Source organism: Hyperolius riggenbachi, chromosome 1, assembly GCF_040937935.1.
Source record: "Hyperolius riggenbachi isolate aHypRig1 chromosome 1, aHypRig1.pri, whole genome shotgun sequence".
NCBI lineage: Eukaryota > Metazoa > Chordata > Amphibia > Anura > Hyperoliidae > Hyperolius > Hyperolius riggenbachi.
In genome coordinates, this window is record NC_090646.1 from 681,363,028 (window position 1) to 681,381,433 (window position 18,406).

The 18,406-nt window shown below is 44.2% G+C and overlaps 1 protein-coding gene across 1 annotated transcript in view; it reads right to left on the bottom strand.

The window, feature by feature from the left end:
• The window catches only part of LOC137544555 (protein NLRC5-like), a 302,732-nt gene that overhangs the window by 21,607 nt on the left and 262,719 nt on the right, over window positions 1–18,406 (bottom strand). Inside the window, exons 26-27 of the mRNA XM_068265657.1 lie at window positions 13,424–13,588; window positions 7,578–7,742 (exon numbers count right to left, since the gene is read on the bottom strand). Coding sequence (XP_068121758.1) covers window positions 7,578–7,742; window positions 13,424–13,588 — 330 coding nt within the window. The remainder of the gene's footprint in view (window positions 1–7,577; window positions 7,743–13,423; window positions 13,589–18,406) is intronic.

The window sequence follows — 18,406 nt, forward strand, 5'->3', positions numbered from 1 at the left end:
ATATGATTTCCATTTTATCCTTGTCTTCCAGGATTGCTTGCTCTATATTGTCTATCCAAATCTTCAAGGCCTTTGCAACCGAGGTGAGGGCAATGGCTGGTTTACATGTGGCCCCTGCACCCAGATATGATCTTCTTAGGTCACTGTCCACTCTTCTATCCAAAACATCTTTAAAGATGGCCGAATCCTCTTTGGGTAACGTAACGTGTTTTACCAATCTAGATAACGAGGCATCAATTGATGGTGGATTTTGAAGAAAAGGCACTTCCTCATCCTTCACAGGGTATAATTTAGAAAAACAATTTTGAATTGAAGCTTTGCTCTCCACTTTCTTGAACTCTTCTAATATTATATTTTTTATTTCCTTCATAATTGGAAATGTATTCGGTTTTTTCGTTAAGTGTGAGTAATACTCTTTATTCTGTTCTTCCTCTCCTGGAGGATCTGTCCACTCAAGGGCCTCCTTTATTGCTGTTATGAATGGGCTGGTAAGCTTAAAGTCAAATAGGCAGGGTGCCTCATCATCTTCCCCTTGGTCAGACTCCAAGACATCTTCTTGTGTGGATTGAAGAGATGTTGAAGAGTGTGCCGTTACCTCTTCCCTCACAACCTTTCTTATGATCTCCGATATATCCTCGGACTTGGCTTCCAGCGTTCTAGCCAATTGACTGAAACATGATTCACAAACAGTCTTATCCGTCATAGCAGGGTTTGGACATGCCCAACACTGATTGCTACTCGGTAAATGTCTATGTGTAGGAGAACGTGATCTGCTCCTATAATGGTGGTAATGACTTGATCTAGATGAGTATCTCCTTCTTCTGGAGCGTGATCTAGATCTTGATCTGGATCTAGAAGACTTGTGATGATGCTTCTTCGATTTGTGCTTTTTCGATCTTGATTTTGACCTTGACCTGGTTCTGCTAGATCTTGACTCATCTTGCCCCACTTTGCGCACTCTACAAGATAAAAGCAATAGTTAATTGCTTCACTTGTTGAAAGGACGGATCTGCTTTTAAGTTTATTTAAAACATTTTTTTTTTTCTCACCCCGATGCTCCTTGAGAGGCGCTATCTACGGCACGCACTGTGGACTTTGGTCTACTGGAGCCTGATCCAGCATCATCCTTATGTGCTCTGTGAGATACAAGCAATAATTTAATTGCTTCCAATAGATTTGATATATACATATATATACATATATTAAATTTTTTTTTTTTTTTTTTTATAAGGCCCCTTTAAAACATTAAAACCTAGCGCGCTTATTGTGCGTGCAGCCGTAGCCGCAAGAAGAGGGCACGTTTGCCCACACGCAACATGTCCGCCGCTAGACTCTCCCGAGTCTCTACCATGCGCGGCATGACGCACATGCGCAGATGCGTACTTCCGGACGCCTAGGACGCGCACCCGGAAGTGAAGAAGCGCCGCCGCCATAGCAATCTCCTAAGTCAGCGCGACCCAAGAGCCCGACCAAGGAGCCATATTAAAAGATACACGCACAGGAGCCCACAGGTAGGCTAAAGCGCACCCAAAACGGGCACACAGGAATCCCCACAAGCCTTTAGCCTGTATAAACGCCTTCTATGATCCTTAAGAGGTCCTATACAGGCACATTTAGTAGCCAAAGGCCCTCTTATTTACCAGGAAAAAACATTTGAAAAAAAAAACCTGGCATGGGGTAAGGTGCTCAATGAGCAATAGGTAAACAATCGTTAAAGAGTAATGAAAGTATAGCAGATAGAAAATTGTACAACATATCTACCAAACCACGGATCCTATAGTGTCTGAGGACAAAAAAGAGAATGAGGGTAGTGGGATCATATCCTTTATTTATAGCTTTGTACGGGTCCTATAGGGGTTAGAGGGGAGGAGCTAACCCAGGAAGTATGGAGACGTGGAGGTATCAGGAAAGTAAATTATCCAAGGATAATTTTCTTGATCCTCCATTTAGCCCATCTGATGTTACCGTTTTGATTTCAATTTTGAAAAATGACAGGGAATCTTTCTTTAAGTTCTACTCCAACAAAGACAACAATATTATGCAAGCTTGTGTTCAATCCCTCCAATCATTAATTGATTTAAGAGTATGCAAATTTGAAAGAACCTCATTATTAATGTCTGCCTGGAAAGATATGTTAATTTCCCAATGCAAACCTTGTTCTGTGACAGCAAAGAATAAAATGCAAACTGGTTCTTTGTCTGTTACAATCCAGTCCAGTCTTGATTCTGTTTATGATGTAGTTCAGTCAAGTTCTATTAATAGACAAATACATTCTCTGCCGGTTAGGAACCAATCTCGTTTAGAACCTGTCTTTTGTGCAGCAGATATTAACTATCTAGCTGATCATTTAAAGAAGGATAGGAACAGTTTTTTAAACCACTATTCTAAAATGGAAAGTTCTTGTCTGCTGAAATATGTGCATGCTGTGAAAAGGATGAGTGGTTACAAATTGTGTCCGCAGAAAGCCGCCTCTGCCCTGATCCAAGTTTGGGAGGAAATCTTGTCATTTGATGCAGATGCATGCATGCATGTGATTGAGGAGTCAAATGAGTGGAGAGATTGCAGCAATCAAGTCAGTTTTGATTTTACTGCAGAAGAGATCAATGCTTATTATGGCTATTTGAAGAATGATAGGGAACAGTTTATGTCATTCTATTTGCAACAAGATGAGGAGTTTATTAGGAATTGTATCTGTGGAGTAAGATCTCTGATGGTTAATGCCTTGTATGAGAATGAGTCTGCCTCTGCTTTGATTGCCATCTGGCAAAAAATTCTTTCCTCTAAATTTCAATCTCATCCTCTCTCTGATAACCCTTATGTCCAGAGTTCACAACCTGCATGTCAGTTATCTGTACAAACTCCATTGCAAACTGCAGTCAGAACCACACCTTGGTCCTGGCAAAAATCATTAGAAAACAAGTCATCGTCCAAAAGGAAAAATAAATTCTTTCCTACCAACTCCATTCAGCATGTGCAGCCTCCAGCCGCTTCCAGTTGTGTGCAGCCTCCAGCTGATTCCAGTTGTGTGCAGCCTCCAGCTGATTCCAGTTGTGTGCAGCCTCCAGCCGATTCCAGTTGTGTGCAGCCTCCAGCCGATTCCAGTTGTGTGCAGCCTCCAGCCGATTCCAGTCGGGTACAGCCTCCAGCCGATTACAGTCGTGTGCAGACTCCTTGCAGCTTCATACGAACTCCATCCAGCTCCATGCAGACTTCATCCAGATCCGTGCAGACTTCATCCAGATCCGTGCAGACTTCACCCCGATCCGTGCAGACTTCACCCCGATCCGTGCAGACTTCAACCATGTCCATGCAGACTCCAGGTGATTTGTGTCCTCAGCAATCTCCAGTCTGTCCTGAGCAGTCCTTCGCCTTTCTTTGTGGACTCTTTCATGGACTAGGTTTGCTGACAGTGGGTCAGCCTGCCAGGCCTGCAGAGCTCCAGAATGTTTATCCTGCAGTATCCAGTCCTGCAATCCAGCCCGCAGAGTGTTGCATCCAGCCCGCAGAGTGTTGCATCCAGCCCGCAGAGTGTTGCATCCAGCCCGCAGAGTGTTGCATCCAGCCCGCAGAGTGTTGCATCCAGCCCGCAGAGTGTTGCATCCAGCCCGCAGAGTGTTGCATCCAGCCCGCAGAGTGTTGCTCCCTGCCTGCGGAATTTTGCTCCCAGTCCGCACAGGCTCAATTCACACAGTTTCAGTGCCAGTCCGCACAGACTGTATTGGGATCTCAGCCAACGGTCCAGCCAAGCGCTCAGCCAACGGTCCAGCCAAGCGCTCAGCCAACGGTCCAGCCAAGCGCTCAGCCAACGGTCCAGCCAAGCGCTCAGCCAACGGCCCAGCCAAGTGCTCAACCAAAGGTCCAGATCCATGAGGTTACACAGTCTGCTGTCCTGTCTGAAACTACTGAGCCTGCTGTCCTGTCTGAAGCCTCCCAACCTGTTAACTTGCCTAAAGTTATCCCGTCTTCTGTTTTGCCTGAGGTTATGCAAGCTGCTGCCCAGCCTTCACAGACTTTTGTTGCTGCTGTTCCTGTAGGTACCAAGTCTGTTGATGTTCCTGCTCCTAATGGTGCTCAGACTGATGTTCCTGATGGTGCCTGGCCTGCTACGGTTCTTGCTTCACCTGGTGGTGCCTGGTCTGCTGGACTATTTGAGGGCACCCAGTTTACCATCCAGCCTGTTGCTGCCCTGCCCGAGACTATTCAGTCTGTTGCTAATCTGCCTGCAGCACTACCTGAAGCTTTCCAGTTAACTGCTCAAATGTCACAGGACTCTGCTGTTGCTTCCAAGTCTGGCGACTCTGCTGTTGCTTCCAAGTCTGGCGACTCTGCTGTTGCTTCCAAGTCTGGCGACTCTGCTGTTGCTTCCAAGTCTGGCGACTCTGCTGTTGCTTCCAAGTCTAGCGACTCTGCTGTTGCTTCCAAGTCTGGCAACTCTGCTGCTGCTTCCAAGGTTGGTGAGTCTGCTGCCGCTTCTGAAGATATCCATTCTGCTGCCGCTTCTGAGGATATCCATTCTGCTGCCGCTTCTGAGGATATCCAGTCTGCTGCCGCTTCTGAGGGTATCCAGTCTGCTGCCGCTTCTGAGGGTATCCAGTCTGCTGCCGCTTCTGAGGGTATCCAGTCTGCTGCCGCTTCTGAGGGTATCCAGTCTGCTGCCGCTTCTGAGGGTATCCAGTCTGCTGCCGCTTCTGAGGGTATCCAGTCTGCTGCCGCTTCTGAGGGTATCCAGTCTGCTGCCGCTTCTGAGGGTATCCAGTCTGCTGCCGCTTCTGAGGGTATCCAGTCTGTGGTTCCAGTTGTTGCTTCCAAGTCTTCGGTTCCAGTTGTTGCTTCCAAGTCTTCGGTTCCAGTTGTTGCTTCCAAGTCTTCGGTTCCAGTTGTTGCTTCCAAGTACGCAGTTCCAGGTGTTGCTTCCAAGTACGGTGTTCCTGCGGATCTCAAGTCTGCTCCGGCTCTTCTTGATCCTGATGGGTTCCAGTCTGTTCCTGCTCCTTCGGATCCTGATGATCTCCACGCTGCTGATGTCTCTGTTTCCCAATTTGTGTTTCTGCGTGACTCTGGCCAGTCACATCATGTCCAGGCTGTCCAGCCTCTAAAGACTTCGGTGGTCCATCCATATTTTATGTTTTTTGATTTCTCTCCCTCCCTGCCCACCCAGCCTCGTTTTTTCTATTGAGACCCAGGTGGGGCTAACTCTGGAGATCGTGTGGAGCGTTCGGAGTCCGCTCCTAAAAGAGGGGGGTACTGTAATGATCTGTGTCATCCTGCTGGTGGCAGCACTAGGAACTTGAGGTGGACTTCAGCTGTCTACCAGCAGGTGGCGCTCATATTGCTGGGAGCAGTGCAATTCCTCGGCTCACCAGCAGATGGAACTGTGAAAGACTCTGGTCAGTCACCTGAGCAATGTGCTGCATATTTAAGGCCGGACTTCCTAGCAGCACATTTGCTAGGTCATTGTGTCTTGTTCCTGCAGTGTTGTGACTCTGGCCATCTGTCCTGTATCCTGAGCTCCTGGTATTTTGACTCCTGCTTGTTCGACTAATCTCTTGTCTTCTGATTCTGTACTTCTGATCCATTCTGATTTCCTGGTATTTGATCCTTGCTAGTCTGACGATTCTTCTGTGTGCTGATTGTGTTGAGACGTGTCTGTATATATTGTATTATTGTATATATTCTCATATTGTGTGGGTTGCTGTATATATTTGTATAGATAGATAGATAGTCAGGGTTCTGGTATTTGTGGTGCACCACGCGTTGTTTGATTGTATATTGTATGTGTATGGTGATCTGCATTTGTACACTTGCATTATTGTAATAAAACACATTTATATTCTACTCTGTTGTGCAGACATCAGTATTTCTATTGTGATCTTCCAGTTTGTTAAACCAAAATGATTGCCATGCAGAGATCGTGGATCTGCCAGTCTAGTTCCAGTCACGACCACGATCTGCATGACCAATCGTTACAATAATATGGTAGGACATTAGACTATGACAGGATTAGATTGTGAGCTCCTCTGAGGACAGTCAGTGACATGACTATGTACTCTATAGTGCTGCAGAAGATGTTAGTGCTGTATAAATACAGAATAATAATATGGTAGGACATTAGACTATGACTATGGTGGGATTAGATTGTGAGCTCATCTGAGGACAGTCAGTGACATGACTATGTACTCTGTAGAGTGCTGCAGAAGATGTCAGTACTACAGTATATAAATACAAAATAATAATATGGTAGGACATTAGACTATGACTATGGTAAGATTAGAGTGTGAGCTCCTCTGAGGACAGTCAGTGACATGACTATGTACTCTGTAATGTGCTGCAGGAGATATCAGTGCTATATAAATACATAATAATAATATGGTAGGACATTAGACTATGACTATGGTAGGATTAGATTGTGAGCTCCTCGGAGGACAGTCAGTGACATGACTATGTACTCTGTAATGTGCTGCAGGAGATGTCAGTGCTATATAAATACATAATAATAATATGGTAGGACATTAGACTATGACTATAGTAGGATTAGAGTGCGAGCTCCTCTGAGGACAGTCAGTGACATGATTATGTGCTCTGTAAAGTGCTGCAGGAGATGTCAATGCTATGTAATACATAATAATAATATGGTTGGACATTAGACTATGACTATGGTAGGATTAGACTGTGAGCACCTCTGAGGACAGTCAGTGACATGACTATGTACTCTGTACAGTGCTGCAGAAGATGTCAGTGCTATGTAATACATGATAATATGGTAGGACATTAGGCTATGATTATGGTAGGATTAGACTGTGAGCACCTCTGAGGACAGTCAGTGACATGACTATGTACTCTGTACAGTGCTGCAGAAGATGTCAGTGCTATATAAATACATAATAATATGGTAGGACATTAGACTATGACTATGGTAGGATTAGAGTGGGAGCTCCTCTGAGGACAGTTAGTGACATGACTATGTACTCTGTACAGTACTGCAGAAGATGTCAGTGCTATATAAATACATAATAATAATATGGTAGGAGATTAGACTATGACTATGGTAGGATTAGAGTGTGAGCTCCTCTGAGGACAGTCAGTGACATGACAATGTACTCTGTAATGTGCTGCAGGAGATGTCAGTGCTATATAAATACATAATAATAATATGGTAGGACATTAGACTATGACTATGGTAGGATTAGAGTGTGAGCTCCTCTGAGGACAGTCAGTGACATGACTATGTACTCTGTAATGTGCTGCAGGAGATGTCAGTGCTATAATAATAATAATAATAATAATCTCCTCTATAATAAAACCCTACTGTCTCTGCGTCCCGTGTCCCTGTGTGTGTCCCACATGTGCAGCGACGCAGAGACATTGAGGGAGAGTGACGTGCGGCGAGCGATAAGGGGCGGGAGTGCGCGGCGGAAATGTGCGTGCGTAGGTGGCGTATGCGCAGTGACAGACCTAGCCCGTTTTTAAATGGGCTTAGGTCCACTAGTAATAATAATAATAAATAAAATGGTAGGACATTGGTCTATGAGGGAAATAATGTTGCTGATCTCTGCTGCAATCAGGGCTGTTATACTCACCCTAATTCCTCTATCCGGCTTGTTGTCAGAGCCGCCATCAGGACACTGAATTCAGGACCCCCCAGCTCGTTACCAATCAGGTCCAGCACCCTCAGAGTCTGGTTATTCCTTATGCCGGATGCCAGGTCAGGGCAGGCGCTGGAGGGCAGATCATTTCTATGCAAACTGTAGAAGGAAGAATGTTACCAGAAATCTGTATTCTTTATAATTGTTCTGAAAACAGCATTTTTGTACTGAAATGTTTTATACAATAGAGAGAGTTTAAGGGCAGGTTCACACTTGCTTTAAAAAATGTATCTGTGGAATACAATCGTAAAGCTCCACTTACAGGAAGCGGATCCTATGTTAAAAATATTGTAAAAAAACCCAACGCGTCGTACATGGAAACTGGAACACGACACGGAATGCAGAGTCCCAACTTGGCAAGTTTTCCCAGACCGGACAAGAAAGTGTGTCCAATGAAAGCCTAAGGGCCCGTTCACACTGCACGCGTTTCCAGCCGCGTTTTGGAAACGCGTGCGGGAGGCCGACACGCACGACATCAGACAGTGCATAGAGTGCACTGTCTGATGATCACACTGCATGCGTTCCGGACCTGTGCGGTCTGGGAACGCATGCTGCACGCAGATTTTACAAAAACGTGCGGCTGTCCTATTCACTTTGCAGTGATGGGATCAGCCACGCAACGCACACAAACGCAGATGGCGTGCGTTCGCATGCGTTGCGCTCCGCATGCGTGGCTGTCCGCGTTTGTGATGTGAACAGGCCCTAAGAGAACAGACACTGTCCTCACTAGGCTAGTCGCTGCATCCGCATTGCCTGTTTCGCCCACATACGTGTCACTGCCGTGACGTCATACTCACGCGTTCCAACGCCCATCACCGTCGCTCTGTCCCTTCAAAACAGCCCAGTGGCCGGGGGATCTCCAATAAGCTGCAACAGACTAATGGGAATCCTCAGCAACAGGAAAATTCTCATAAATTCAATTCAATTAAAGTCAATTCACTTTATTGTCATTGTGTAACACAACAAAATTACTTTTCATGACAACCCCACGGTGCATATAGGGAACATAGTGATAGTAACAAGGAAGAGAAGAAATTATACAAGTATGCCAGGTATTACAGATGTTTAAACAATTTGTACACAGTGATAATTATTACGGAGAGGATTCAGAGTTCATCAAGTTTATGGCGGATGGGAAAAAGCTGTTTTTCAGTCTGTTTGTATGTGTGCGGGTTGATCTAAAACATTTACCTGATGGAAGGAGCTCAAACAAGGCATTTCCAGGGTGAGTATTGTCTTTGATAATGTTTTTGGCTCTTCAGTGTTCTCCCCAGACATTTTTTCCAGCCGGGTGGAATGAAATAGTAGCTGGGTGGCATTAAAGAGTAGCCGGGTGGGGTGAGAGGAGAGAATGCAGGGCCAGTGCTTCTGTTTGCAACTCTGCTTACAGAATAGGAGGAGGTGAGCTGATGACAGCCGGGTGCTCACCAAAACTGGCCGGGTGGAGCAAACGGCTAAAAGTGCCTGGGGAGAACACTGTAGTTTATGTTGAACCAATGGAAATTCTCCCTGTTGCTGAGAGAAGTGGCCTGCTGCAGTCTATGGAGAGCCCCGTGCTTCTGCTGACCCCTGGGCTGTTGAAGGGCAGAGCGGCGGCGGCGGGACAAGTGAACGGCAATGCGGATGTGACTGACACATGAGGATGTGTGGACGCGGAATGGAAAGCCGGGTATTTTGTTGCAATCTTAAAAATGTGAACCGGCCCTAAATGGATGTCCAGAAGTTTTTCACAGACCCTGTTTTTTTCCCCCCAAATAAATAAATAGTAATGTCTGACATAGTGGTGAGTGTGTTTTGTGCATAACCTGCATGTGCATCTGTTTGTATGTATTGTATTGTACGGATTAGATTGTGAGCTCCTCTGAGGACAGTCAGTGACATGACTATGTACTCTGTAATGTGCTGCAGGAGATATCAGTGCTATATAAATACATAATAATAATATGGTTGGACATTAGACTATGACTATGGTAGGGATTAGAGTGTGAGCTCCTCTGAGGACAGTCAGTGACATGACTATGTACTCTGTAATGTGCTGCAGAAGATGTCAGTGCTATATAAATACATAATAATAATAATATGGTAGGACATTAGACTATGACTATGGTAGGATTAGAGTGTGAGCTCCTCTGAGGACAGTCAGTGACATGACTATGTACTCTGTAATGTGCTGCAGAAGATGTCAGTGCTATATAAATACATAATAATAATATGGTAGGACATTAGACTATGACTGTGGTAGGATTAGAGTGTGAGCTCCTCTGAGGACAGTCAGTGACATGACTATGTACTCTGCAATGTGCTGCAGAAGATGTCAGTGCTATATAACTACATAATAATAATAATATGGTAGGACATTAGACTATGACTATGGTAGGATTAGAGTGTGAGCTCGTCTGAGGACAGTCAGTGACATGACTATGTACTCTGTAATGTGCTGCAGAAGATGTCAGTGCTATATAAATACATAATAATAATATGGTAGGACATTAGACTATGACTATGGTAGGATTAGAGTGTGAGCTCCTCTGAGGACAGTCAGTGACATGACTATGTACTCTGTAATGTGCTGCAGAAGATGTCAGTGCTATATAACTACATAATAATAATATGGTAGGACATTACACTATGACTATGGTAGGATTAGAGTGTGAGCTCCTCTGAGGACAGTCAGTGACATGACTATGTACTCTGTAATGTGCTGCAGAAGATGTCAGTGCTATATAAATACATAATAATAATACGGAAGGACATTACACTATGACTATGGTTGGATTAGACTGTGAGCTCCTCTGAGGACAGTCAGTGACATGACTATGTACTCTGTACAGTGCTGCAGAAGATGTCAGTGCTATATAAATACATAATAATAATATGGTAGGACATTAGGCTATGACTATGGTAGGATTAGAGTGTGAGCTCCTCTGAGGACAGTCAGTGACATGGCTATGTACTCTGTAATGTGTTGCAGAAGATGTCAGTGCTATATAAATACATAATAATAATATGGTAGGACATTAGACTATGACTATGGTAGGATTAGAGTGTGAGCTCCTCTGAGGACAGTCAGTGACATGGCTATGTACTCTGTAATGTGCTGCAGAAGATGTCAGTGCTATGTAATACATAATAATAATATGGTAGGACATTAGACTATGACTATGGTAGGATTAGAGTGTGAGCTCCTCTGAGGACAGTCAGTGACATGACTATGTACTCTGTAATGTGTTGCAGAAGATGTCACTGCTATATAAATACATAATAATAATATGGTAGGACATTAGACTATGACTATGGTAGGATTAGAGTGTAAGCTCCTCTGAGGACAGTCACTGGCATGGCTATGTACTCTGTTATGTGCTGCAGAAGATGTCAGTGCTATATAAATACATAATAATAATAATAATGTGGTAGGACATTAGACTATGACTATGGTTGGATTAAAGTGTGAGCTCCTCTGAGGACAGTCAGTGACATGACTATGTACTCTGTAATGTGCTGCAGAAGATGTCAGTGCTATATAAATACATAATAATAATATGGTAGGACATTAGACTATGACTATGGTAGGATTAGAGTGTGAGCTCCTCTGAGGACAGTCAGTGACATGACTATGTACTCTGTAATGTGCTGCAGGAGATGTCAGTGCTATATAAATACATAATAATATGGTAGGACATTACACTATGACTATGATAGGATTAGATTGTCAGCTCCTCTGAGGACAGTCAGTGACATGACTATGTACTCTGTAAAGTGCTGCAGAAGATGCAAGTCTCTACAGTAAATTATACCCACCCATCCTCGCCTCCTAACTCGGGTGACTGCCTTGGTGACACTCGGCCATAGCAGTCAGCAGACAGTGACAGGAGTAAAAAGCTCTGGCTGTGTTGGTCAGACTTTCTCCTCAGTAATGTTCTGTGATTTATAATATTATAAGGCTTTTCAGACTGTATGACTTATAATATTATTACCTAAAATGTCGCACAGCTATAGCTTGGGCTGCCGGTCACACTCTGCTGGTGTCACTAATCACCGTCACCTGACCATGCGACACTGGTGACTACATACAGCTTCATCCATTCAACATGGACCTGAAACTGACCACCAGAGGGAGCTAGCTTGGATCTCTGTGTGGTTGCCATGTGACTATCAGTGCCCTGTGACATCACACTGCCTCCCATTCTATTCTACTGTCTGTTATGCTTGGTACACACGATGAGATTTACCGTTCGATTTGCGGATCGATTCGATTATTTCAAACATGTTTGATTGGACTTCGATCGTTTTTTCCGTCGATTTTGCATACCTATCATGAAAAAAACGATCGAAATCCAATCGAACATGTTTGAAATAATCGAATCGATCCGTTCGATCCCGGGAATCGAATGGGAAATCTCATCGTGTGTACCCAGCATTATTTGTCACATACACACAGAGCCAGATATACTACTAGGGGCTGCAGTATGGATGGTCTTGTCATTAGCCTGCTCTGTGAAATCATATAGAATGCTGAGTTTAGTGTGTAAACTGCAAATATTAGAGAATGATGCAATGTTACAAAAAAAACTATATAATTGAAAATAAAAAGAGACTATTCTCTTTGCTACTAATGCTCTAGTAATTATCCGTACTACACAACCCATTCATTATATCACATATTATTTTTGTTTGCTTCAGTGTCACGTTAATTATTGTAAAAAAACAATCTTTTAGTATGTTAGTCTGCACAGTTTCTACACACCCTGAACAATAGTCCCTTCGGGATTCCTCCAATCCACGCTGGGTGCTGGCAGTTCTCCACAGGTATGTATCGGATTTGGTCTGGTTTTTTTTTTTTTTGCTTAAACATTCAGGGCCGCTGCAATTCCATTTTTTACCTGAGTTCTCTCCCAGGTGATATTTCCACAACTTGTAAATTAAAACTTCCTGTATGCCTTGAGACCACGCCTTACAGTATATAGTGGAGAGAGCGGGAGCCAAACTCTGGGCCTTAAAGAGACTCTTAAGAGTCTAAATTCACTTTAACTTGTAGCTATGTTAAGAACTATAAGCCCTGCTAAACTGCTGCTATCCCGTGGCAAAACGAGGGGTTTATACCCCCCAAATCCCCTCTGCTGTGTCCGGGGAGCGCTTCCTCATAGAGGCAGAGCTAATGGCTGTAGCTCTGCCTCTTGGCACGTCAATCCCCTCTCAGTCTTCCTTCTCAGAGAAGGGCGGGGGAGAGGCGGAGATCCACTGGCAGATTGACACGCATGGAGGCAGAGCTGCAGCTGAAAGCTCTGCCTCCATGGGCAGCAAAATCCACCACCAAAAAAGTCATGCATTTTACAGAGGGGATTTGGGGGGTATAAACCCCTTGTTTTGCAGCAGGATAGCGGCGGTTTAGCAGGGCTTATATTTCTTAACATAGCTACAAGTTAAAAAAGTGAATTTAGACTTACTTTAGAGTCTCTTTAAGAGATATGTTTACCTTCTGTACGTGTTTGGAAAGCAGGGATTTTTTAAGATTACAATTATGGTTTTACACTAGGTGGATTGTGCCGGCATCCCTGGGATTGTTCTGCATTGGAGGCAATGGCTGCGGCAATGGCACTCTGAGGCGAGGTGGCTGGTCCCTATCTTTGATTACCGGTGACATCATCTTACATGGCGTGTGGCTAAACATTATACCCAAAGTCTTCCTCTCTGTCCTATTTTTATCTGAGGTTGATTGAGCTGCAGGAGAGCCATGCAGAGCCCGGGGACCACCATGGAAAGGGGCAGACATAAATACTCACTGTATTTCCTCTATGCGGCTGGATGGCAGAGCTTCCATCAGGACACTGAATTCCGGACCCCACAACTCATTGCATGTCAGGTTCAGGTTCCTCAGAGTCTGGTTACTCCTTATCCCGGATGCCAGGTGGGGGCAGCAACTGGAGGGCAGATTATTATTCTGCAAACTGTAGGAGAGAAGAATGTTACCAGAAAGCAGAATAAAACGGGAAAGAAAGTGCATAAAATCTGTAACCTGTTGATTTTTCTTATCCCACTAAAAAAACAAACAAAAAAAACAAACATTGGTTCAAACTTACATATTCCCACAGCTTGGGGGCAATGTAGTTTTATTTCTTTTAATAGTGTATACATTGTGTATATATACATATACATACACAGTGGGTTGCAAAAGTATTCGGCCCCCTTGAAGTTTTCCACATTTTGTCACATTATTGCCACAAACATGAATCAATTTTATTGGAATTCCACATGAAAGACCAACACAAAGTGGTGTACACATGAGAAGTGGAACGAAAATCATACATGATTCCAAACATTTTTTACAAATAAATAACTGCAAAGTGGGGTGTGCGTAATTATTCAGCCCCCTTTGATCTGAGTGCAGTCAGTTGCCTGAAGACATTGCCTGATGAGTGCTAATGACTAAATAGAGTGCACCTGTGTGTAATCTAATGTCAGTACAAATACAGCTGCTCCGTGACGGCCTCAGGGGTTGTCTAAGAGAATATTGGGAGCAACAACACCGTGAAGTCCAAAGAACACACCAGACAGGTCAGGGATAAAGTTATTGAAAAATGTAAAGCAGGCTTAGGCTATAAAAAGATTTCCAAAGCCTTGAACATTCCACGGAGCACTGTTCAAGCGATCATTCAGAAATGGAAGGAGTATGGCACAACTGTAAACCTACCAAGACAAGGCCATCCACCTAAACCCACAGGCCGAACAAGGAGAGCGCTGATCAGAAATGCAGTCAAGAGGCCCATGGTGACTCTGGACGAGCTGCAGAGATCTACAGCTCAGGTGGGAGACTCTGTCCATAGGACAACTATTAGTCATGCACTGCACAAAGTTGGCTCTTATGGACAGGGGCGGGCCGAGGCATAGGCTGGAGAGGCTCTAGCCTCAGGGCGCAGTGTAGGAGGGGGCGCAAAATTAATTCAGCTGTTATTCCTAATTGTGTTTGAAGCAGAAAGAAATATGAAAAGGGGATACATGGCAGTGACTGCAAGCCAGATAACTAGATATTAAGGTGTTGGGGAGGTTGTGGGCCCTGTGGCCCTCTTAGTCTAATATCAATCAGTGTGTGATGGCTGGGGTGGGAGGGATGGAGGGGCGCACTTTGGTGTCTCAGCCTTGGGTGCTGGAGGACCTTGTCCCGGCTCTGCTTATGGAAGAGTGGCAAGAAGAAAGGCATTGTTAACAGAAAGCATAAGAAGCCCCATTTGCAGTTTGCCACAAGCCATTTGAGGGACACAGCAACCATGTGGAAGAAGGTGCTCTGGTCAGATGAGACCAAAATGGAACTTTTTGGCCAAAATGCAAAACGCTATGCGTGGCGGAAAACTAACACTGCACATCACTCTGAACACACCATCCCCACTGTCAAATATGGTGGTGGCAGCATCATGCTCTGGGGGTGCTTCTCTTCAGCAGGGACAGGGAAGCTGGTCAGAGTTGATGGGAAGATGGATGGAGCCAAATACAGGGTAAACTTGGAAGAAAACCTCTTGGAGACGGCAAAAGACTTGAGACTGGGGCGGAGGTTCACCTTCCAGCAGGACAATGACCCTAATTATAAAGCCAGGGCAACAATGGGATGGTTTAAAACAAAACATATCCATGTGTTAGAATGGCCCAGTCAAAGTCCAGATCTAAATCCAATCGAGAATCTGTGGCAAGATCTGAAAACTGCTGTTCACAAACGCTGTCCATCTAATCTGACTGAGCTGAAGCTGTTTTGCAAGGAAGAATGGGCAAGGATTTCAGCCTCTAGATGTGCAAAGCTGGTAGAGACATACCCTAAAAGACTGGCAGCTGTAATTGCAGCAAAAGGTGGTTCTACAAAGTATTGACTAAGGGGCTGAATAATTATACACACCCCACTTTGCAGTTATTTATTATTTGTAAAACATATTTGGAATGATGTATGATTTTCGATCAACTTCTCACATGTACACCACTTTGTATTGGTCTTTCACGTGGAATTCCAATAACATTGATGCATTTTTGTGGCAGTAATGTGACAAAATGTGGAAAACTTCAAGGGGGCCGAACACTTTTGCAACCCACTGTATATATATTATTATTATTTTTACATTGCATCATTCTCTAATATTTTCATTTTACACACTACACTCAGCATTCTAAATGATTTCACAGAGCAGGCTAATGAACTTTTGAACTTTACTCTGCAGAAAAACAAAATACAGTAACAGACACTTGAGATAATAAGCTTCAGAAGACAGAGCTCTCTGTCAAGGTCAGATAAGCTCTTTTGCATAGATAACAACTGGAGTTTCCTATCTCTTCCTGTACTGGAAACAATATTGGACTCATATCTCTGCTGCTGATGTTTTATTCGATAGCTGAACTACAGATACAAACCATTATAACATAAGTTTATTTTCACTTCAGATTCCCTTTAAAGGGGTACTGTAGGGGGGTCAGGGAAAAGGAGTTGAACTTACCCGGGGCTTCTAATGGTCCCCCACAGACATCCTGTGCCCACGCAGCCACTCCCCATTGCTCCGGCCCCGCCTCCGGTTCACTCAGACTTTAAAATAGAAAACCACTGCGCCTGCGTTGCCATGTCCTCGATCCCGCTAATGTCACCAGAAGCATACTGCGCAGGCAGTCACAATGACATGATTACCGGGCAGCACGGTGGCGTAGTGGTTAGCTCTCTCGCCTTGCAGTCGAATCCCAGCCAGGGCACTTTCTGCAAAGAGTTAGTATGTTCTCTCCGTGTCTGTGTGGGTTTCCTCCGGGCACTCCGGTTTCCTCCCACATTCCAAAAACATACGGACGAGTTAATTGGCTCCCCCTAAAAAAATTGGCCCTAGACTACAGTACTTACACTACATAATATAGACATATGGCAATGGTAGGGATTAGATTGTGAGCTCCTTTGAGGGACAGTTAGTGACAAGACAATATATATATATATATATATATATATATATATATATATATATATACACACATATATGTGTGAAAGAGGCTCTACTTTGTTTTGTCACAGATTATGGTAAACGTCATATCAGGATATACAACTATACTCTGACTTGTCACAAACGACCCTTCAGGCTAGGAGAGCTCTTCTGCCAATCCCTAAAGTCGTGCATCAGCATCAGATCCCCTATAAGTGGGGGAACCTGACTAAATTGTGGGTGTCTCATGGAGGTCACAAGTTTGTCACAAACACAGAAGAAGGTCTGACAGTTCTGAAATGGTTTAAGATCCCCCTTCCAGAAGAATGTGTCCCTCTCTTACCACACTCAGCTTATAGGATGGCATAAAGGGTCACATAGGTAATGTTTTGATGTTACATTTCACTTCCTTTTCCCCATGGCTGGACACTGGTTCAGGTACCAATACTTGCCTGTTGATAGGTGGGTGACTGGTTGGAATTTTTGCTCCCTCAGAACTGGTTATGTTATGTTGTTTGGTCTACTAGAGTGTGCTCCCTGGGTGTCCTATTTCTGCTTTCATCTACATATGGCTTGTGCTCAGGCGCTTTAAGGCATCTAAGCTTGTGTCTGGTCTGCATATATTTTGGTATTTTTAAATACAGCCTTAAAAATCATCTCAAATACCAGGGGTCTCAATACCCCCTTTAAAGGAAGTATGGCCATTAAGATGTCATCTTCACACAGGTAACACTTCTGCTTGACTCATATTCTTCTCTATGTAAACACAGAGCTATAGCTTCACAATATCCTCCAACTTTAAGAACAAGAAAAGGGGAGTCTTCATCTCCTTTCATAATAACTTATCCCTGGATTTTCTTGATACAACTGGGGATCAAGGAAGATATTTATTTATAATTTGTTCAATCAACAATATATCGTGGCGAACCTTCATGCACCAAACATTGGCCATCTTACTTATTAGGAAGCATACCACTTTTCCTGAAAATAAGACCTACCCTGATAATAAGCCCTAGCTGGAATTTTGAGCATGGTTGAAATATAAGCCCTACCTTGAAAATTAGCCCCAGCAGAAGTTATAGAGGAGGAGGAGGCGGCCAGCCAGCGGTGACACAGAGGTGCAGTGTTAAATGGCTTCAGTCCTGTCATCCCAGCATACAGCAAGGTAATCAGCTTGCAGGGATGACAGGGCAGGTGCCTGATCAGTACAGCAGCATACCTTCAAATCCAGGAACAGTACAAAGGAATAGGAAATGTTCTACTGAGAGACTCGTCCTGATAGAAATAAGACATCCCCTGAAAATAAGCCCTAGCACATCTTTTAGAGCACAATGTAATAAAAGACACTCTCTTATTTTCGGGGGAAACAGTAGGGTGGACATGGTTAAGAAGGAAATTGTTAGTAATGTCACAGTTATCTCTGCTGAGGAGAGTGGCGCGACCGCCGCTCCCGCGTCTGACGTCACAGCGGATTCCACCGATGCCTCCTCTTCATCTCTTCCCAGCAGGTCGGGTCTCTCCAGGGTCCATCAAAGCAGGGCAGAACTCGCGCGCACCAGGAGACAGGACCTTTATGCTTTGAGGAGGCGGGCAGGGCTGACTTTTGTCACTGATTGGCTGGAATCTGCTGGGCGGAACTTGTGAATGCTCTGTCTGTATTTAAGGCCTGGACTGTCAGTGCTTGTTTGTCTGCTGTTGCTGAAACTTTGCGGTTAAGCTCTCAGACCTTAGTTAGTTCCAAGTGTACTTTGATCTGACAGGACCCCGGGGATTTCACACATAGCTTAAGATCTTATTGATAGCTATAATTATAACTGATATTGTTTGCCTTTA